The sequence below is a fragment of the Accipiter gentilis genome, chromosome 16, assembly GCF_929443795.1.
Source record: "Accipiter gentilis chromosome 16, bAccGen1.1, whole genome shotgun sequence".
Taxonomy (NCBI): domain Eukaryota; kingdom Metazoa; phylum Chordata; class Aves; order Accipitriformes; family Accipitridae; genus Astur; species Astur gentilis.
The window spans coordinates 8028203-8049213 of NC_064895.1; the positions used below are offsets into that span (position 1 = coordinate 8028203).

The 21011-nt window shown below is 39.0% G+C and overlaps 1 protein-coding gene across 2 annotated transcripts in view; it reads right to left on the minus strand.

The window, feature by feature from the left end:
* The window catches only part of DLGAP2 (DLG associated protein 2), a 478161-nt gene that overhangs the window by 87779 nt on the left and 369371 nt on the right, over positions 1-21011 (minus strand). The window contains exon 4 of one of the 2 annotated variants that reach the window (XM_049818620.1): positions 12055-12120. The exons of the other annotated variant lie outside the window; for it this stretch is intronic. Coding sequence (XP_049674577.1) covers positions 12055-12120 — 66 coding nt within the window. The remainder of the gene's footprint in view (positions 1-12054; positions 12121-21011) is intronic. 2 annotated transcript variants of the gene reach the window in all.

Sequence of the window (21011 nt, forward strand, 5' to 3'; positions counted from 1 at the left end):
TTCAAAATTTTGCATTATAATATATAACTTTATCAGATCATCTGTGCTTTGTATTATTCAGTCAACTTTGTTCAGGAGGCCTGTTTCAGTGCTTGAAGAAAGAGTTGAGCTATGGCTGAATGAATTACTGTGTGGTACCAGACCAATGTAATTAACCACGTGCTAGCTCTTAGCCTGCCAGAAATGCAAAGAAAAATGTGCTAGCTTGAAATTCAATTAAGCTAACATGCTTTTCTAGCATTTGCAAGGGGCTAAAATTGTGTCTATGGCCAATGTCCACAGCTCAGCTGATTCATAAAATTTCATAAAGTTACAGTATTGATTTTATTTTTCCAATCCTTTAAAAAGAAATTTAAGATTTTTGTATAACAAAAGAATGCCAGTTTTATCCAATAATGACAGATTGGGCTGGAATTTTAGTCCATGTCTTGAAGATAATGATATCTAGAATAAAATATTTTTATTCTGCTTTTTTCTTTTTCTTTTTTTTTTTTTTTTTTTCCCCTGCAGCAGTTCCTATGTTTTCTTAGGGCAATCACTATAAAAATATAAAAGTAATTGAGGATACTAATGTCTAGTGCCTTAAAGAAAGTGCCACCATCAGGACCAAAGAACTGAAGGGAGACAGAAGAACAAATAAACGTAACCCCAAGCAGACAGAGGAATAGGAACAGAGAAAAAATATATTATATGTAAGCACAAGAATGGTGGGTTTTTTAGGTTTCATCAAAGCAAAATGGAATCTTTCTATTGACTTCAGTGGATAGTCAGATAATACATAAAGACTGTGGAGGGACCTAGACCAAGACATAGGCTGTTATGTCAGAGAGAATCCAGTAATTCTGAAATCCTGAAAATCCCTTAAAGCTCTTCTTTTCCGAGACTGCTGTACAGATATAAGTCAACCTTTAACCTTGACAGATGGAAGGACTTCTGCATCCCTTCCTGTATATTTCAACTCTTTCCCAGCTATGTCATGTCTTTTCCTGCTTTTGGACTTTCTGATGCTAAAAGAGTTGCTCTCTTACTCCAAGCAGATGTTGGTTTGTCTGTCTTCAGGGACTGGCCACAATTTTTAGAGCAGTCAAGCTTCTTTCTTGTGCCAGTCCGCATCCAGGGAAGAAAGAGATGTTCAAGGACCAAGAATATTGTTTGAAATAATGAATTAGAATTAGCATTAATGTTGTCAGGCAAAAGGGCTAAAAACCTTTAAGCAATGAAAAATAAGGGCTGTGCATCTCTAGAGTTCCTGGAACACTGCTCTTTGCTAAAGAGAATCAGTGTAAAAACACTGGAAACCTCTTTGACATTCAAAAGGAGTGCTTGTCTCCACAAATCTTTTTGTACAAATCTTTCTGTGTGTTACATATTGAAAGCAAGCTTTTGGAGCATAATTATAAGTCCTGGAACTACTAAATGGTGCCTGATTTTTGCTTATACCTATTAATTTATTTATTTATTTATTTATTTTTCACAAAGCACTTCTTTTTCTATTGAGACATTAATTTAAATTGCTTTAACCTTATAAGCCCCTTGGTAAACTGCTTACCCACTGAAACATTTGTGCTGTTTTCATTGGAGAAGAAACAGCTCTTTTGCGTAGTGTAACCAGGAAAATGCATTGCTGAAAAGAGGTACCTAATCTAACTTTCAAAAAGATGTGGTATAGAAAACCAGACTGCTGCATTGTGCTGTTTCACTCAGTTCAATTGGTGCTGCAATGTATTATGAACAAAATATACCCACAGTCTAACCTATAACTAATACAAATATTAAATAGTGTAAAAACAAATACATTAATCAAATAAGTATATATTAAATATTAAAATGCATAAATAAAATGTTTTTGCTGGAGATATGTCTGCCCAAGGACTGCAGTAAGTAGCATTAGATGAGCACTGTTTCTTCATTAACTTCTTATAGTATTTTTCTCTGTTTTATTTTAACCTTGAAAATGAATATTTCCAGAGATTGAGAAGAGTGACTAACCTGCCAAGTGCAAGGAAGAAATTCTGGAAATGCCTTAAGCTGCTATTGTGGTCTCATGAGATTTCCAACCTATTTATGTAGCACAACACCTTGTATAAAATTTACATAAAATTGCAAAATTGGCTGACTACCTGACTTTAACCTCCAGCTTTAGAAGATGATGTGTATTTTCCGTTATAGTGAGTGGATGCATGTGCACTGCATGCAGCGCATTCACCTATCTGTGAATTCCTATCTAACATCTCATGCTGCTTACTTGAAATATCGAACTTTGAGGGGTGGCATCCCCTCAAAAATAAGTAATATTGGCTCTCTCAGGACTATTGCAACAACGTGCTTTATGCACCCAGTCGAAGGAGAGAAGTAGGCAGTTCTGAGGACCTAAAGCCAAACACCAAAATGCCCGAGGCTGTCAGACAAACACTAGCCATGGGCTGCACGTGGATTCCTGTCTTTTTCTGACACTTAAGCCTGAAAATGAAATACCTCTCTATTCAGGATGCTGAGCGGTCCTTGTGGTAGGCACGTATGGCCGTGCTTCTACTAGCAGACTAAACAGAGCGAGAGGATGTGATCAGTCCATACAGTTAAACTGTTGCCATCATAGTTTCATACTACGTAAATAGGACTTCTCCAACCTATATATAGATATGATTTCAAGAATAACATGGGCCAAAGATTGTTACAAATATGCCACCTGGACATGGTTTTATTTTGGAGCGTGAGAAACTGGCATGATTCATCTCAGCCTGAAGTACATATCTAAAAAACATCAGATGAATACCACCCTTTATGTACATATTTCTCTCTGCTGACTACAGCAAAAGCTGTGGATGACAAGTTCCGACGCGGAAAACTACACCATCGATATATAAATTTAAGTGATCTGAGGCACAGGTCTAATGCTAAAACATGGAAAATGATTTGACAGCCCAAGCTAATTCAGTGGAACCACATGACAAGTAATGACCGAGGGTAAGACAGTTTTAACTCCCGTTTTAGATAAAAATGGACATGCAAATTCTCTTCCTAAAACAGCATCAGTGACCAGAACAAACCAATTTGGAGCAAAGTCAGAAAACCCAGAGGGAGAAGTAAGGAGCACATGGAGCGCTGCCATTTATTCAGTACAGCCACAGTTTTGAGCACTGACGCAGATGTCTGCAGGTGGAACAAATATTTGATGGCACCCAATCATGTTGTTCAGCACAATTCTCTGACTTTAGCTCCATCCGTCTTTCAAATAGAGATTAGTAGACTGGCAATCCAACATCCCAAGGGATTTAGGTCTGAGGTAAATAAACATGATCAGAGAAAAGGGTATATAGTAGAAGGAGTGCGGAATAACCGTTGATGAGTGAGAATGGGACCTTTGAGGTGGCAGGGTGGGAGGTGGGGGTATTGAATTTCGGGGGACACATAGCCCAGTATACTGGGAGGAAGAAAAGCACAGAGCACTGTGATCACTGGGGAAAGCTGTGACCAGGACCCTGTTAAAGCACTGACTGTTAAAACACTGACTGCCTGGCATGGAGAACAGGGCGTGCCATATGTGAAAAAAGGAGAAATGTGGAAACAGGATTTGAGGGATGATGACATCCCACATCTCATGGGGGGAAGAATGGGCACTTGGACTGTATGGGGAGGATGAGAGGCACAATATTGTGCCCATGCCATGACAAAGGACAGGACAGAAATCCATGAGAGGCAATATAGGATTTGCAAGAAGCTCCAAAGTTTGGAGTGGAGGGATGCAGGGAGTCCTCAGGATGGTGCAAAAATTTCCATTGACTTGAAGTGTACGACATCCTATTATTGATTGGTATGTAGCACACAGACCTTCACAGTGCTTTTCAAGTTTGAAGTACATTGCCACTATTCACCTTTTCAACAGTTCTGTGACAGAGGTAAGTCCACAAAATGATTTATGACTAACATTTTGCCACAGAATCTGTATGATCAGTGAAGCTTTTGAAAAAAATATAAAGTACCAGGATTAGATTGACCTAAATTAACTAACATGTAAGCTTTCTTCTGGAGAAATACAGCTGTAAGGAGTCAGCCGGGGCTCCACTAAGTGAATATCATTGAACAAGTGGTTATAAGAAAATTGGTTATAATGCTTCCAAATACAGACCAGAAAAGCAAGCCCAGCACATTAAACTTCTTTTGTTTCTTATTGTGCCTGGCTTTATGGACTTTTCCTAAAGGAGAAAATTTTGCTGCTTGCAGTTGCTAGGTCAAATGCAGGAGACCATCAGTTTCCCTTGGTGTCATTAAAACTGCAACAATTTTCTCAGCAATTAAAGAAAGCCAAAGTAATTGGGTTGTACAGCTCCAAGATATACACAGGAATCTACACAGGACTCTAGAAGTAGAAGGGAAATCCTTGTCCCATTGATGGCAATGACAAATCTCCCATTAACCTCACTGAGGTCAGGGTTAATTCTAAACATTTGCTCAGAAAAGCTCTTGGTCAGTTCACCTATGAATCCTGGTGTCACTTGAGGAGGATCACCTCTAATCAGGGCTGTGTTTTACAGAAAGCACAATTCATGCTGGACTGGAATAAATGTGTTAGAAGTCTGGAAGGGTCCCCAGCCAGGAAGATGATGGCATGAAAGGGTGAAACCAGCTCTGCTGAAATACTGCCATTGATAGTGCAGGGGCTAAGGTTTAATCCCATAGATCCAAACCACTTGGACCAACTATTCAGCTGAATGGAACTACAAACTCTCCAAGGTTTCTTTTCTAATAAGAAATACTTATAATTGATTCTTAAATGAAAAATCAAACAAAAGAAATAATGCTGATATTTATGAACTTCCTCCTTGAATGAATTTTTTTTTGCTTAGTGCTTCTGGAATTCTTCTGAATTTGCCCTTTTGTTATGATGACATATCATGAAGGAAGTTTACCATCCTCTGTAATACTGAGGGGGCTGCAAGAACTAATGTTTCTATATCTAAGCAAAACTATTTATCATACATTCCTTCTAAATTGCCTTTTATTGTTTCTTTAAAACATAGATATATTTTAAAGATTTTACTTATTTTATAGACTGCTCTTCTGGGAAAGAAATAATCTGAGCATTAATTTTCACAAGCATTGATTATTGCCACAGAACATACGACTGTTCAATTTAAAATACCTTACTATTTGAAAATCCCCTTTACTTTTTTTTTAAAAAAAACCCATTCAATATAGCTTTTAAATTGTCAGAACTGAAGAAAATGACTCGATTTTCTGTTTGCTTCAGCATCAGTTCTTTGCAGCCTTTTGATTCACCAAAAATTTCAGAGTTTCAGCCTTGGTCTGACCCAAAACAATTGTTTCTTTCACTTTTTGGAGTTCATCATTATCTGCTCAGCTGTACACCCTTGGCGCTGCCTCTTGCTGCTTTGTCATTGTATTGTGAACTTTTCTGCTCAGCTCAACCCACTGAGACGGAGGAGGTCTCCTCCTGATTTTCCTATAGGGTGCAGGAAGAAACAGCAGCCTGGTGACAAGTTCCCTTTTAAACCTGTTGCTATAGTAACAGGCAGAAAATCTCCCTCTTTCCGTATCCTGCAGACTGGGAATTTTTCAAATCAGGGTGCCATCTCTTTTCTGCCTGGCTGAGCTCTGTTTTGGGTCCGTGAGAAACATCGCACATATTAATTGCATTTTCCCGCAACCATGAGCACCCAGATTTTCCACGCGGCAGTGAAGGGTCAAACCGTGAACCCTGCTCCCAGGTCGAGGTGGTGGCGTGAGTACCCACACCCTTGGCAAGGTTGAGACAGGGCATCTTAATATGCTGCCATCTCATTATTTATGAAGAGAAGTGACTTTGTAAAAAGATGGGAAAAACCCAACAGAATTGCACAAGAAGTTCACGACAAAAGGGGACAACTGAACTCACCAGTGAAAGCCTGAACTGTATTAGCAGTATTTGCTGGCGTTTATCCTGCTGCCCGAGTTACACTAGTGCAAATCCCCTTAGGAAGACAGACTGAATCAGCGACCTATGTGGCCAGCACTGTGAGACAGCCGTGGTCGTGTATGTCCGTGCTGTAAGTACCGCCACCACCCTGGCTGTGCCAATACGAATTGTCCTGCCCTCCATAGAGCCTTAGCAGCCTATAATGAATGTGGAGGTAAAGCACAGTAACTTTTTTCTGAGGAAACAGAGAGCACATCGTTTAAGCTGCCCGTCACGGGAATACATGTAAAAGGCTGCACATTTTATCCTATTGAAAGGAGACAATACAGTGAAGACACACAGTGAAGAAGGCAGGCATGGCGAAGCAGCCAGATAAGTCAGTCTGCCATCTCCGTTGCAGCCGTTGCACTCTCTATGGGAAAGAAAATGTGGATCAACTGTGCACCCAGGTGTTACAGAGGGCAGTGGGGCATGAGGGAGGAAAAACATCGCTCCTGTGCTAACACCCCACATCCCAAGTGTGAAACTTCACTCAAGCTGTTTCACCTCCTCCCCACTTCTTCTCTCTCTCTCTTTTCCTCAGGAAGGTCTTTCATTCGTTCCACTGCAGACATTGGAAACAGTAGTCCAGATGTGGTCTAACAATGGGATGAAGCTTTCCAATTTGGAAAAAACCATATTCCCTCTGGAACTGAATTTAGGAGCCTCCTCAGCTGGACAGCCCTGTCAGAATGCACAAATCATTTAGAACAAAAATATTTGCTTGTTGGCAAAGTAGTGAATGTGTAAACCCCTTGTAGTCTGTAGTAGAAATGGATGAATAATTAATAACAAATAACCTATTTGATCAATTTTACATCCTTACAAATATCTTCTCCTGTTTGTGAATTGACCTTGGGCCTAATGGGATTTCTGCAGAGTTAGCTGACATTAGGAGGTGTTTAATTTTTAGTAAGTGTTTGGTGCCAACAGCCTATAATTAAAAAGCAGGATAGTTAGCATTTTTCTATATGATGCTCAGGCCATATGATATGATTTTGTCCTATGACTGAAAGTAATTCACAGAATAAGTTCTCAAGCATAACTAAAAGGAATTTAAAGTTCAAAATTTATTTTCTGAAAAACATTCCCCATTATTTCATTAACATCTTCTGTGGTCTCGATTATCACATCAGTAAACTTCTATACTACAGTTTCTGGGTACAGGACAAGGAAGGATTTGAAGTAGAATTATTTAGAGGTATGACAGAATCATAAAAAAAAAAAGGTTATTTTTTGCAGTATCTGTTCAGCTAGTCAAAATAAGCAAGTAAGATGGTGACACAGACATACAAGGGCATCTCGTATTTAAAAACCTCCTGTAAGTTTAAAAGACTTTTCTCTCTACATACCAAACCACGTGTCTACATATTTTTATTATATGGAAGGAAGATAGCCCTGTGCATAGAGGATAAACTTGGGAAATCTGCAGTCAAGATTTCCTGTCCAGCCACAAATTTTTTGTGTGGTCCAGGATAAGGCCATGGGAAGTGATGACAGTGGCCACTGAGAGGCTTGATGTTGCCTTGCTGGGTTCAAGTTAACCTTTGTGAATACCTCTAGTAGACTCCCTACCTCAGTTCCCCATAGCACAAGAATAAAAGTAACTGCTGTACCTCTGAGGGCTAGTGTCAGAAAGCACGGAAAACATTCAGCCTCTGGGATAATGCCCATCTAAGAATTCAAAATAAAGTATCTGTTACTGTGCCTGCTAAGTACAGTGTCACTGTAGCAGTTTATTCTGTGTCTGACTGAAGTCCCACCAGCTCCAGTCAAAGTCTACAGCTATTTAACCATCCCTGGATGCTCTGGAGGAAGGTGGACCGAGGCATGGAGCTGCCACAGAGGAGAGCCAAGCGCCCACTGCCAACCCCTTGTCTGGCCTTGGGAAAATTTCCTGTCGTGCCTGTTGTATGAAGCTAAAACCCATGAAAAGCGCAAAGTGTTCCGACACTGACTGCACAGAAGGCGGCTGAATAATTGGGTAGAAAGACAGACAGACAGGAAAGTCAGGCCTTTTTTTTTCATTTCAAGAATGGCTACATACTTTCTTCCTTTCAACACAGAAGTCCCAAAGGCATGATCATGCAATCAACAGTGATTGAATAACCATGAGTTACTGCCTGACACTTGAACCGTACCAATTAATCAAAAGCACAACTGCAACAACTGTGAAATAAAAATGCAGTTTTGTAACCTGCCCTTAAACTCCCTTACAGTTTACTTTGCAACTGGGGCAGGGTAACAGCATTATTAGTAACTGCAGCCTGTTTTATAGGTTTTAACCTTTTTTTTTTTAACATCAACTCAATATCCTTTCCTGAAGAGAAAACAGTAATTTACTGAAACAAAAGCCTTTAGTGTGAGTTCTCTTTCTTTGCTTAACATTAGAAGCTAAGTGTTAAACTTGTCCAAAATAAATGCTTTCCTTACCTATAAAAAGGATTTGAAATAATTTTTCAGTAATCTATTTTTGCCTCTTTGCTCTGTGCATGTACTACATATTAAAATCTATATTTAAAGAAAAGTTCATCCCATCTTCCCTGTTCACGTGTTTCATTTACTACTTGAATGCCATTTAAAGATGGCATATTTTGCATATGTTTCTTATTAAGATTGTACTATCTGGTTTTGATGCACAAAGCAAATTGTTGCTTTACCCTATGCATGCCTAAAGTAAATAAGACTGTGAGAAGTTTCCAGTTTGCATAGAAAAGAGTAGTTTCATAAAATGTTTATTTTCTCATACATTAACATTGTTCAGATTTTAAAACCACCAGCTAGAAGTAAGCTTGGAATTGGAAGAATTCCAGTTTCCCTGAGGCTTAGAGTGAGCTGCCTAAGACCATGCATGTCCTATCTCCTGCTCCTACCACCAAACCCTGCTACCTTTATCAGGTTGCTTAGTTGAGATATTCCTAGTGAACAAAATAGGAGGTTTTGGTGTGAGTGTGAATCTTGTAACCATGACAATACTTATCACCCTGAACTCTGTTAACAAATAAACGGTAATGGAAAAGCTATGAAATATTGTTCTTGAGGACAGACTACGAATGCTTGGATAAGCTTTTTTTAAAGGAATCTATTGCATTTCTGCCTGTTTAAACTAATGAGGTCTTTTATAGAATCAATAATGTTAAAGAGTTGAGATCAGTCCCATCCCTTGATACCTTTTCCCAATTAAAGCAGTGGATCATTGTATTAATATTATTTAGTGACTATTCAGCATTTTCATTCTGGTGAGATACTGTGCAAACATTAATTAATCCCCACCAAAGTTCTGAAACCTCACTAGGAAATATTAAACCCATTTTACAAATAAGGGCCTGGAGCCAGAGATTTTTCAGTAACAGAGAGATTGTAACTTGAAGCTCCTTGGGACAGTGAGCAGGTAGGAGAGTCTAGAATAATGAATGGCCCCGCAGTTAGAGCTACCTTAAAGGATATCATCATCTCTACTCTGCCTTGACTTGGGGCAATTATTTTACTTCTCAAGAAAAGCCCTTCCTGTGTTTTTTCAGGAATGAATGCCTCTAGAAGTCCTTTAGACTGAGGCTGTTCATACAAAATAATTACATAGTCATTGGGGTATATATAATACACAGAGAGAGCTCATCACCATAGCCCAGTGATTAGAGTATCCACCCAGATTCAGATTTCTCTCCAATGAATATTTAACTTTATACATGTGCAACAGCAAGAAAAAAATACAACTGAGAAAGACTTAATAGTTTGTAGCTTTTTCACTAATGTTATGTTCAGTCCATGGATTTGAACTCAAATCTTCAAGTAATGGAACACAACACCAGGGGACAGACAGACAGATATGTCCCAGCCGTCTGTAGAGGCATTAATCACGAGCACAGCTGTAACTACAGAGCTTGTCTACACTGAATGTAACCGACTATCTCAAAACTTTTATAAAAGTCTTCCCAATTTCTATCTTCCATAGTATGCTCCTTCTTGGTTTAGAGTGATTCTCCCTAAGGGAGAATGGGACATCATATGGTTTTACATTACTGATGGTATCCAGTCAACCCATTTTGGCCATCTACAGTTTGGCAACTAAGTCAGGAGGACAGGATTTCCTTCTGAAAATATTAAAGCCATCTACCTCTATCCATTCATTACCTAGCAATCTTTGTTACTTACTTTCAGAGGACTCCAGTAGGCACCCAAAATTTAGGAGCAAGGACAGATCTTTCCTTGCTTTTAGCATTATTTTTTTTTTTTCCTAGTCCTAAGGCCATAAATAGCTGAAGTTTTTGAAAGCAGTTTAGTTTCTTTGTAGTCTGGTTGTGATTTTATTCTTGTTTTTTTTACTTTTTAGTTCCTCATTTCTGTTGACTAATCCCCCATCTTCTTCCTAATCAGGGTGCTGTATGATTGATCAGTCTAGCGCATATCTTTGTGTTAATCTTTGATTGCCTGTTTCATATGAGGGTCCTTACTCCTGTAGACTCCTGACATTTAATACTATTGACTTATACATCATTTACTCCGGCTTCAGAAATCCTGCAGTTCTTTCTCAACCAAATGGGAAGGAGAACAATTTTGACATACTTCTAGGGCATGATTCATCTCACCCTAAGTTAAGCTTCTAAAGCAGGCCAAAACTGCTATGACCTAGAAAAGTCTATCACTCTTCATTGACTCTAAAGGAAGTCCAGCTACCCACAGTTTAGACATCTACATCTGAATTACTTTCCAACTGTTAGATGAGATTAATTCTATCCCGGGGCATCTGAACTCCTTCCTGTGTGCTGTGAAGTGGGGCAGCAGGGTGAAAAAAACCCCAGATGTCCAAGAAGGCTGAGAGATGTGCTCATTTCATGATTCCTCCATAGGATTCACTTGTGAGATTCCTAGGGAGCCTCATATTTAACTGTGTCTTCCCTCTTACACTATTTTAATTAAAGCAGAAACTGCCTGAAGGTTCTTCAGTGTCTTCCTTAACACATCCTCCTGTCCAATCTTTGGTACTTATCCCATAGCTTTTTTTTTTACTTGTTTTTTTAATATTTAGTGGACAAACAAGTCCAATACATATATTTCTACACTGAACTTCCCTGACTTAAGTGTAACTGAGTGGCAACACTACTTGTTTTAGAAAATCCTGTTCTAAGAGATTATTTAAACATAATGCCATCCACTGCCTGAATTCATGCTCCTTGTTCAAACTGTTTGTTGGTTGGTTTTTTTTCCTTAATATAGCAACTATGATTTATCTTCCTATCAATGTGCAACAATAAGGTCAGGGTGAGAGTTTATAATATTCTTGTGAAATGAAAAAATATCCTAATAACACAAAATAAACTGTTGCAATGTATTAACATAAGCATATGCAGAAAAGAAGAAAAATTACTGTTACACTAACTTCTGAAATGTTAAGTATGCTCGCTTTGAATAAAGGGAGCTTTAACTAGCAAACACACAGAAACCACTTTCTATATTTCTCTTCCAAAAATAACCACATGAAGTAGTCGCACATAAATCAAAATTTTGATGGATTTCACATAAAACAGTGACAATCTGAATATGAAATTCCAGGAAGAGAAACTCAATTTTGCACAATCTAAAAGGTATAAATCTGGTTACGCTGAAGCCAGTGGGGCATTTTACTACTAGCTTTGTGAGACAGAGGTATCAAGATTTCACACATGAAATGAGTTCTATGAGTTTCTCATGTCTTCTTGCTTCTGTTATTTTTTTACATTCAAAAGGTAACATTGAAAACTCTTTCTGCAATTATTATGTCCTCTAAGGGATCAGACAAAAAGAAAAAGACAAAGGAAGGAACGTCGATCATTTCCTCGAACACCTTCTTTTGAATTCTCGGTTGCCTGGATGTTACCCAAATCTGATGTTTTTCTGCTTTTGATTCTCTAACCTTATCGAGCAGGTGAGAAATTCCCGGGAGGCCTGGACTGAGAGTTTTTTGGCAGCTCTCGTTAACACGGCCTGGTGCCATGCCTGCCGTGGGCTTTGGGGCCGGAGGAAGGCTGTACCCCAGAGCAGCCTCCTGCCTCCTCGCCCCCACGGCTGCACTCAGCCCCTGGATGTACGAGCAGTACGAGTTATCTGAGAGATGGTGTCTGTACCTAGCTCCTCCTCTGGCGTCCCTGGAAAACTGAAGCCCGACTTGAGCAGATCGCCACCCTCTTCTTCTGAAAAGACAGAAACAAAGTAGCTATTTAATAACTCTGATAATTTGGTATACCCAGACATACACCCTCCTCTAGTTTTTAAATCCACTCCGTGATACCTACTACCATTCAGTATCTCTGATACCGTGAAGCTGTTGAGGTGCTATTATATGCAGTATCTACTCCTCTTTGCCAGTTGTACTAGTGTTCTTCCATTTTTATTTTTTTTAATTTTGCCAGATGTTTTCATATCACTAGTGTCATAATATTCATAAATGCCTTCTTTTTTTAACATCTTTTACATTGTTCTTTTCAGCTTTGTTTAGTCACATTGAATTCTACTGCCATTTAGCCTTAATGTATTTATTCCAGAAAGAATCATTATTGTCAGTCCTCCAGTTGTACCTTTGGCACTTCCCACCTCTGCTGATAATAATGCCACTCATGATTCTCAGGCCGCTTTCTTTTCCTTTTATTCACAACCATTTTAATTCTGCAATTCTGAACTCTGACAATGCTGCGATGGTGAGTTGCTTCTGTCAATAACATTTACTTTAGTGCCAGAGACAACTTGTTTAGTTCTGGAAAAGTACTTAAGCTCAGATGGCATGTCTATGCTGTATGAATGCACTGAGGTACGCAGAAACCTGCTGAACGGCTGGAGTGCAGCTCTCAGCTCCCCTGCCTATATCACTTTCAGAATTGCAGCTGGTTGCCTCCGCATTGCGCTCTTGTCATGCTGGCATACAAATTCCGTTGGACCTGGTACCTAGCTCAGGTATTTCTAACATGGAGCCACATATGGAAAATTGGGTCAGTAACACTTCCTTAAGGTGCAAGATTGGCTTGAGAATACGTAGGTTAGGATACAAAATACCACAGTAAAGCGTTTCATGTAAGTACGCAATACTAGCTTTTAAATTTTTTTTTTTAATGTTTTTGCCCTATTATCCACATTTGCTGGTGTCTCAGCTGAGTGGAAGTTGTTTGAGTATATACAGCCTTTCACTGCACTCTTTCTTACCATCTGTGTGTTTTACAAGCACAGACACCTCAAAAGAACAGCAAAAGAATGGAGTACTCCATAGCTTCCCACTATGAGTTCAACCAGCAATTCCTCAGAGAAAGACAAAATCAGGTATTGCAGATCATGTTTCTGTAGTGCACGACCGAGGACTGATGACTTCTAAATAACTCACATCAGTTCATGCTCCTCATATCCTCAGGCAGATATTGCTGTATGTTTGATCCAGCTCAGACTTTTCTGAAGAGCACCTCAATCCCTGTGTCAGACAAGCTGGTTTTTGTGGTTCAGCTTACAACAGACACACTGCTTTGCCTGTTTCAATACTCCATTTAACGAATACATGCATTTTGTATATTTCTTGGTCTTGGTTGCACTTTTTATTTGTACTAAGATTTTTTTCCCAATTATCTCACAGCAAACAAAATGAGTGAATATGCTCATGGGTACTCATTGAGAGTATCCAACTCTCAAACAATTGGTCCTGGTTTTGATAATTCGTGAGGTTAAGAATATACAATTGATAATAATGGGCAGTATAGCACAGATACAGCATAGAAAATAACTCCCAAGGATGTTAAGAATGTTGGATAAGCTGAGCTGTCAAATAAACATCTTGTGTATAAACTCAATTGTTAAATAAACTCACTCTGCTAAAATACAGCCTACTAGAGATCTCGTTAAGTGACGGATAAAAACTCATACACAATTTAAAAAATGACTGGCATATGAATTTAAATTAAATTTCATTTGGAGAGATAATGGACAACTTTAATTAAATAAAAGCACAAATTAGGCAGTTTCCATGGAGACTTTGTTCACATGCTCTGCCTATGTTGTATAACTCATATGCCTGTCCTCTAATTTGGCTGCACAGGACTAATGAATCAAATGAAAGTTATAACAAAAATATTCTGAAGGATCCTTTACATTCAGGTAAGTAACTAGGAGATCTTACTGTTAACTTCATAATAAAGGAGCTTTACGTTGAAATAGTGGTTTTGTATTTTTGAAAAAGAAGCTACTAATTTATTCCAAAGTTATATCATGTACATATATTCAGAAACACTTACAGAATGATCCAAAGAAAATAAAATGCATAACATTATTCCTCCCTTGCAAGAAATCAGCATTATTCTCACAAGCTCTGCCCAAATCTAGACTAAAATTGTAGGGGTAGGCTAAACTGGACTAAATGTTTATGAGTTTGGTGTGTTTTAGAAAAAAAAGAAGAAAATAAATTTCCTTTTCAAAACGAAAGGGAAAGGTCAAGGAATGGGATCCATAAGTCAGATTCTGACTTTGCTGATAGAATTCCTGTGCAAATTTGGACAATTCAGTTAATTTCTTTCTGCCTCAATTATCCAGTAGAATTAGGATTCAAATTCATTTCCTTCTCATAGCTGTCCTACATGAATACATTTGTTAGCATCAGTGAGCCTGTTGTCTAGAAGAGCCTAGAGAGAGCACAAAAAAGTTAGAATTTCCATCCTGCAAAAGAGCTCTCTTCTGTTTTGAATAGGGTCAATTGCAAATGTTTCAAAGGAACTTAGACTTCCTTTGTGCTTCCCTTAGGTTTATGAATCTGCATGAGGGATATGAGTAGCTCTTAGTGATTAGTTTACTTCCTAAGCATAAGGACTTCTTATTTCTTTATATTTTATGACTATACCTATTCACATCACTAATTCATTGTTTAGACTGTCTTTTCAAAAGGCTACTGTCAGTTCCTTCAGCCCTTGAAGAGATTCAGTTTTTGTATTCTGCACTTATGAAGCATAAATTAATCTAAAGTCTCAGTGGCTCTTGCAGTATTATGAAGACAATCTTTGTGTGAGGTCATATTATTCCTTCAGCAACAGACATACATGGTCTTTGTTTATTCAGTTTACATTTTTCCTAGAAATTACTGGTTTTATTATTGACCATAGAAATGAAAAGCATATCCTTCATTCATGAGCACAGCAGCAACCTTCATATCTCATGGTAATCAAGTCAGGCAGATTATCACAGAACTGTCGTGTATGCTGAAATTCAAGTGTCATAAAATGCATGCAATCATTTTATGTCATTCATCTCCTCTATTTCATATATCCATAGTATTTCAGCTTGCCCTTTGCTCAAGGTGGGCCTACTGGTAGAACGTTCTACACCAGTGGACACAGAGGAAAATGGTAGTCTTAGCATGGAATGTTTAATGGGCAAACAAAAATGAGATTAAGAAAATAGGATTATTTACAATTTAAGGTTTTAAACAATGTATGGAACACACAGTCCACAGACAAGGGACACAATTACTAGTTAAAATCCCTTCTCAGTATACAAACTACTGCATTACAGACTGGTCTAAATAGAAAGCAAAAACCTGCCTCTGAAACTGAAACTAAAAAATAGTAGGAGAAGTCTTCACTCAACAGGGCTCAAAATAGTGACAAAAAAATGATAGGCTTTAAAAGTGCAGAGATGTCTGCTTCTGTGAAAGCTGAATGTATAGTAAAATGTTGCTGTGATCTGCATAAATAGGAGAGCAGAAACTGTCATTTACATCTAGTATCTCATTTTCTTTTTTAAAAATGTGATGGATCTGTCATGCGTTCCAGTGCAACACGGCACAGACGACACTCAAGACTGTGATAGGAACCTTTCACAGCTGAAGTTCTCCAGACTTAAGCTTGAAAACGTCAGGAGACGTTGCTGAGCTGGAACCAGCTTGACAGATCCAGACGGCTCATTCAACCTTGAAGCTACTACATGTAGAGTGGGAAATGACATGGGCCAGCGCCTGAGATCAAGCTGGCACGGCACAGCTTTTGTCCTCAGAACAGGCTGATGTCTGTCAGGAGCACGCCCTGCCTTGTGCCGTTGCTTACCCTGCTAAGGAGACGTTACCTTGGGAATGAAGTGCTGTTTTTTTGATCAGCACTAGATACCACAGTATTCAATGAACGAGCGTCCTGTGTAAAGGGCCTTGAAATGTCATTGCGTGATAAGGTGATACAGCTTAAATACAACTTAGATAGCCAGAGTTAATCATGGACATTGAGTGATTCTGCAGCCGTGGAAAATGGACTTTACGAGCGCTAAGGAGTCAGAAATCAGGCAGAACACAATGGATTTGCCACTGGATGAAATATTAGACCACTCTAGAAGACTGCAAACCAAAGGAGAGGTAAGAGTCTCTTAAGGGTCAATTCCGAATCTTGCCTGAGTTCCACTTGGTACTGGATTGCGGGTCAGTAGGTCGTTTCTTTGTGTTCTGGGTCAGGGAAGCGAAGTTTCTGTACGAGCTAATGGACACATGCTGTCTTCTATCCTGTTCCTGTCTGCCCATGGTCTAAGTGAGCATTTTGACAGTCACTGCACAGAAAACATCTGATATCACTGCTTCTTCTCAGTTCGATAATCACTTTGTCCATCCTTCAAATTTCATCATCTCAGTTTTAACCTTTTGATCTACTCTCTGAGCCTGACATATCAGTTTAAATTCCCTTTCTTCACCTGCAAAGTCTTCCACCAAGATATGCCTCTATGTTGGCCCTCATTTTTTATGCGTTCATTTTGCCCTTAATAACAAGACATGTTGTTTCCATCTTCTAATCATAGTTCTTCCATAACCTCTCCATCCACAAAATAGGCCCCAGTCTCAGTGGACTTGTTGCTCACATACTTTAAAAGGCTCGCATCAGCAAGATTTACAATCAATTAACTGCCTTCTCCATCACAATACAAGAGTGAGGCTGAACTACAACTGATATTGAACTGCTCAGTTCATTGGATTTTAATTTATTTATTATTGGCCTGTTCTGGATCTGCCACCGATTTTTTTTGTATGTGTGCTTTTATTTTGGCCTGTAAGCTCCCTATGGTAGCTGTTGTTCTTTTAGTTCTGCCTTATGTAGCACCTGGCATATTAACTTTGACAACAGATGAAAGAAAACATGGGCCTTAAAATGTCTGGATTAAACAGCAGGTGCAACTTCATTTGATCACATAATTACAGAGCATAAAATGTGTCGGGAGTATGAATACAGGACTCTCACCATATTACTCCATGTTCTGAGAAAACCAAATAGCCTCTTCCAGGCTAGAGATACTTAGAGATCTAGAAGAGATATCTTCTGTACCTCAAAGTCCACTAGCCTGCTATCCGATTAAAGCATTTCTTGCAGGTGGCCTTTGACCCTAGCCAAAGATATGCCCAGTCTGCTACAAGGTGTGTATCACTGAGAACTGTTGTTAGGCTGATCTTGATCTAAGGGAAATGACCAAAGCTAATTGGCCAAAATCACTTGTGGCAAACCTATTCCTTTTCTCATGCAATCTCCAAGAGGTTCTATCCAATCAATATTACAACATCTATATAGTAAATTAGGCATGGCGAAGGCCCATTCTCTGGCCATGAGGCCAACCGGTGTGGTCTAGCCATATCTTCAAGAACAGGCTGGCTCCATCCAAACTGTTATTGGGAATGGCCCATTGCCCATGCTAACTCTCTAGTCAAGCCTGGGAATTATTTGGGAAAGTGAAAATTAGTCGGCCAAGCTTAAAACTAAGACAGGGACCTCTCTAACCAACATTCTAAAAAATCAAATTCCTATTTGTTGGGCCTTTGTCCTGGTAGTATTTAATTTACTACTACAGATGTAGCCCAGGTGGCAGTATTGTCAAATACAATATTCTTGTCTGTTGTTTTGATAGCATGCTGGTAAACAACAAAAATACATAAGCAGAGTAGGGCTGGGAAAATTCTGATTGAAGTAAAAGTTAAGGATGATAGCAGGAGATTTAAGGTTATTGAGGTTTCCTTTGCAAGAGGCCTGTGTGAAAAGAGGAACTAATTTTTAAATAAGTTGCTTTTGTTTTTCTCATCACGCCCTCTGTTTTTTTTTGTTCTTATTTTTTCACACACACACACACACACATGAAAGTGTTCTGGATGGATCCAGCAAAGATGTGTTCATCCCAGTATGTTGGCTCCAGCACTGGCCCAAAGTGGATGCTGCTGGAACAGCAAATACTTAGATTGCTTAGAATACCTTTCCAACTTCCAGCAATCAGCACTTAAGGGACTTCCTGAGATGGAAGTTTAATCTAGACCATCGTGTTTAATAGCCAGCAATGGATCTATCCTCTATGAATTCATCTAATCTTCTTTGAGCCCATTTATACTGATAACCTCTACCGCATCCTGTGCCAATGCACCTCACAATTTAATTATGCATTATTTGAAAAATAATTTCCTTTTTGTTTGTTTATCAGGATGCCTGATAATTCAATTAGGTGGCCCTAGTTCTTTGGTTGTGAAAAATAATGGATCATCGATCCCTTTTCGCTATGTCTATATCATTTATAATTGTGTAGACTTCTACCATATCCCTGCCTCAGTCCTCTCTTTTCCAAATGGAGGAATCAATCTGTTTAGTAGTTTATTATGGCAAAGCTGTTTTAAATCTTTCATCATCCTTCTCACTCTTCTCTGTATATTTTTGTTACTCCACTTTCCCATTTCCAGATGCAGCAGCCAGAAATTCAAATGGCTTTAGGAATGGGTTTTTCCAGTGGCATGATGATGTTCTCTGCTTTTTTTTCTATTTTTGTTATATTTTCATCTGCCCATTTCATAACTCAGAGAATTCATTATTCATATTAAGTTGTGCCCAAGAGAGACAATTTGTTTGGCTTTCCAAACATAAACACATTTCTCTTATATATTACTCTAATAAATATTGAAGAATCCCAGCATTTTACTTAGCTCAGGTTACTACCAAGACTGCTAAAACTAAACAATCACCCTCCTCACCTGCCGAAGAGCAGGATTGAGGAATTCCTGGTCTCTTGCTTTCATCCAGCCTGTCCACTCTTATATAGCATGGTTCCAGATAGCAGGACTGTGAAACCAGGCTTCAGCTGTCAGAGAGAGTAGCCAGGCACACAGCCTATTAAATGAAGGAGAGGAAGCTGGCTGCATCCCTCAGGTCCTATCTTGGAAAAAGTATAAAATGAAATATATTGCAGGGGATCACAGGAGCTGTCAGGGGTCATCTTGGTCTTGGCAGCACCAACTCCCTCCTCCCAGCTTTTGGCAGCTAAACGTCATCCACAAAACACGGGTTGCCTTAGCAATATTGTGGTGATCACCCTGAAAGGCTTTGGTTCCACACAGCAGCCTTTTCTGAGCCAGCCAGGCTCATTTATGCTCCTTGAAAGCCTTTCTGAGCTGCCTTATTCCTTTTACCCCAGAGATCTGCAAGTTCCTCTTCCCTGCCCCTCTTCAAGGAATAAATGTAAAAAGGTGCTGGCTAATGCTGTGGAGTGTTAAAGCAGATTCACTTCTCAGTCATTCTAGAATTTAAATGACTAATACAGTTAAATAACTTGATCACTCCTTATCAAAATTAACAAATGACTGCAAGCAAAAAGAGTGAGCCAGTGATAACCCATTGTGTTCAGACATGGCTCCGTGTGATCGTGTGCTTCAAACAGCCTAGGAAATTCCTAAAAGCCCTTTCTTCCTCGATTTTTCACAGCTGAATGACTGTGTGAAGCTCCTGAATGAGCCATTTACCTTTTATTGCTTTTCAGGAGCTGTGAGAGGAATCCCAAATCTGCTATATTAAAAAGTGGGACTATTAAAGAATATATTAGCTAATTATTGTGAATAATGACCCTTAGTCTGTGAGCCCAAGACTTCTGGATACCCCAGAAAAACCTTTAGTTCTCCTCTCCTACAGCTCTTCAGAATCCATCGTTTTTCCTCCCCCCCAGGTAAAATGCAACAACTGCCTTTTGTACGCATTCATCTTCCACCTGCTGTGACAGCTCTTGGACGGAATTGCAGCTCCCTCCACAGTGGACACCTGAGGAGGTCCAAGAAATCTATCTCGGGCCTTGGCAGAGAGTAAACAGAAAATGCAGGTCAGAAACACAGTTAGAATGATTTTGCACAGCTGCAAAGGCTTAACTGTGGTGTCAGAGAAGCAAAATGCTTACTGAGTCTATTAAAATACCTGAAGAAACTATTGGAAAACATACTTACAAGAGACCAAAGTGAGGCAGAATGCCAGGACAAAGCGTAGGACAAAGTCCAGTAGTGAGAGGAGTACACAAGTCAGAAAACTTGGCTTACTCCTCTCCTAAAAGTACACAGAAAATGTCCCTGGACATTTTCCCTGGTTTGTGAAGAGAAAATACATGATCTTTGTCTTATTGGATGTGTGTAGATATTTAATGATCTTCTTTCTGTCTTCTGCATATGTATGGAAAATGGAACAGACACTTAGAAAAAATAAACTCTAGCTGAAATTAGTCTTTTCAATATATTTCAAATGCACTTTGAGGAAAAGCATTTCTTTAAGACTCTTCTTAAAAATGTGCTAGATCTCTAATGTTAAACTATGTTTGACAGAACACGGGTTTGGTAACCTTTCCATTTTCAGGTTAAAACTAGATATGCTCACACTATATTTACTTTACTGTTTGGTAAAAACCACAATCAGATCTACAACAATTATTACTAGCTGGTCATGTAATTCTGTTTTTACAGCTTTGTTTTACGGTAGGCCAAAAGGTCTGAGCACTCTCCCCGTCTTTCAAATGTCCAATAAATAAGTCTTTTAACGTTAGAGAACAACTGCATCTGTTACATTGAACTACCATGGTAGGAGACATTTAGCATGAAAAACCTTTGACCCTGCTGGGATGTGAGGGCAAAGTCAGCAGTTCCACTGAAATCTGAAATTAGCTATTAGTAGCTGCAGCCGTGAAAACCCTCAATAAGGCCTTTTGACATTAGATGATAAAGCTCCATATTACCAGAGACAGGATGTGTATGGGTGTTTCTGTATGTGAAAGTTTGGAAGGAGAGCTCAAATATATTCATTCCTACAGA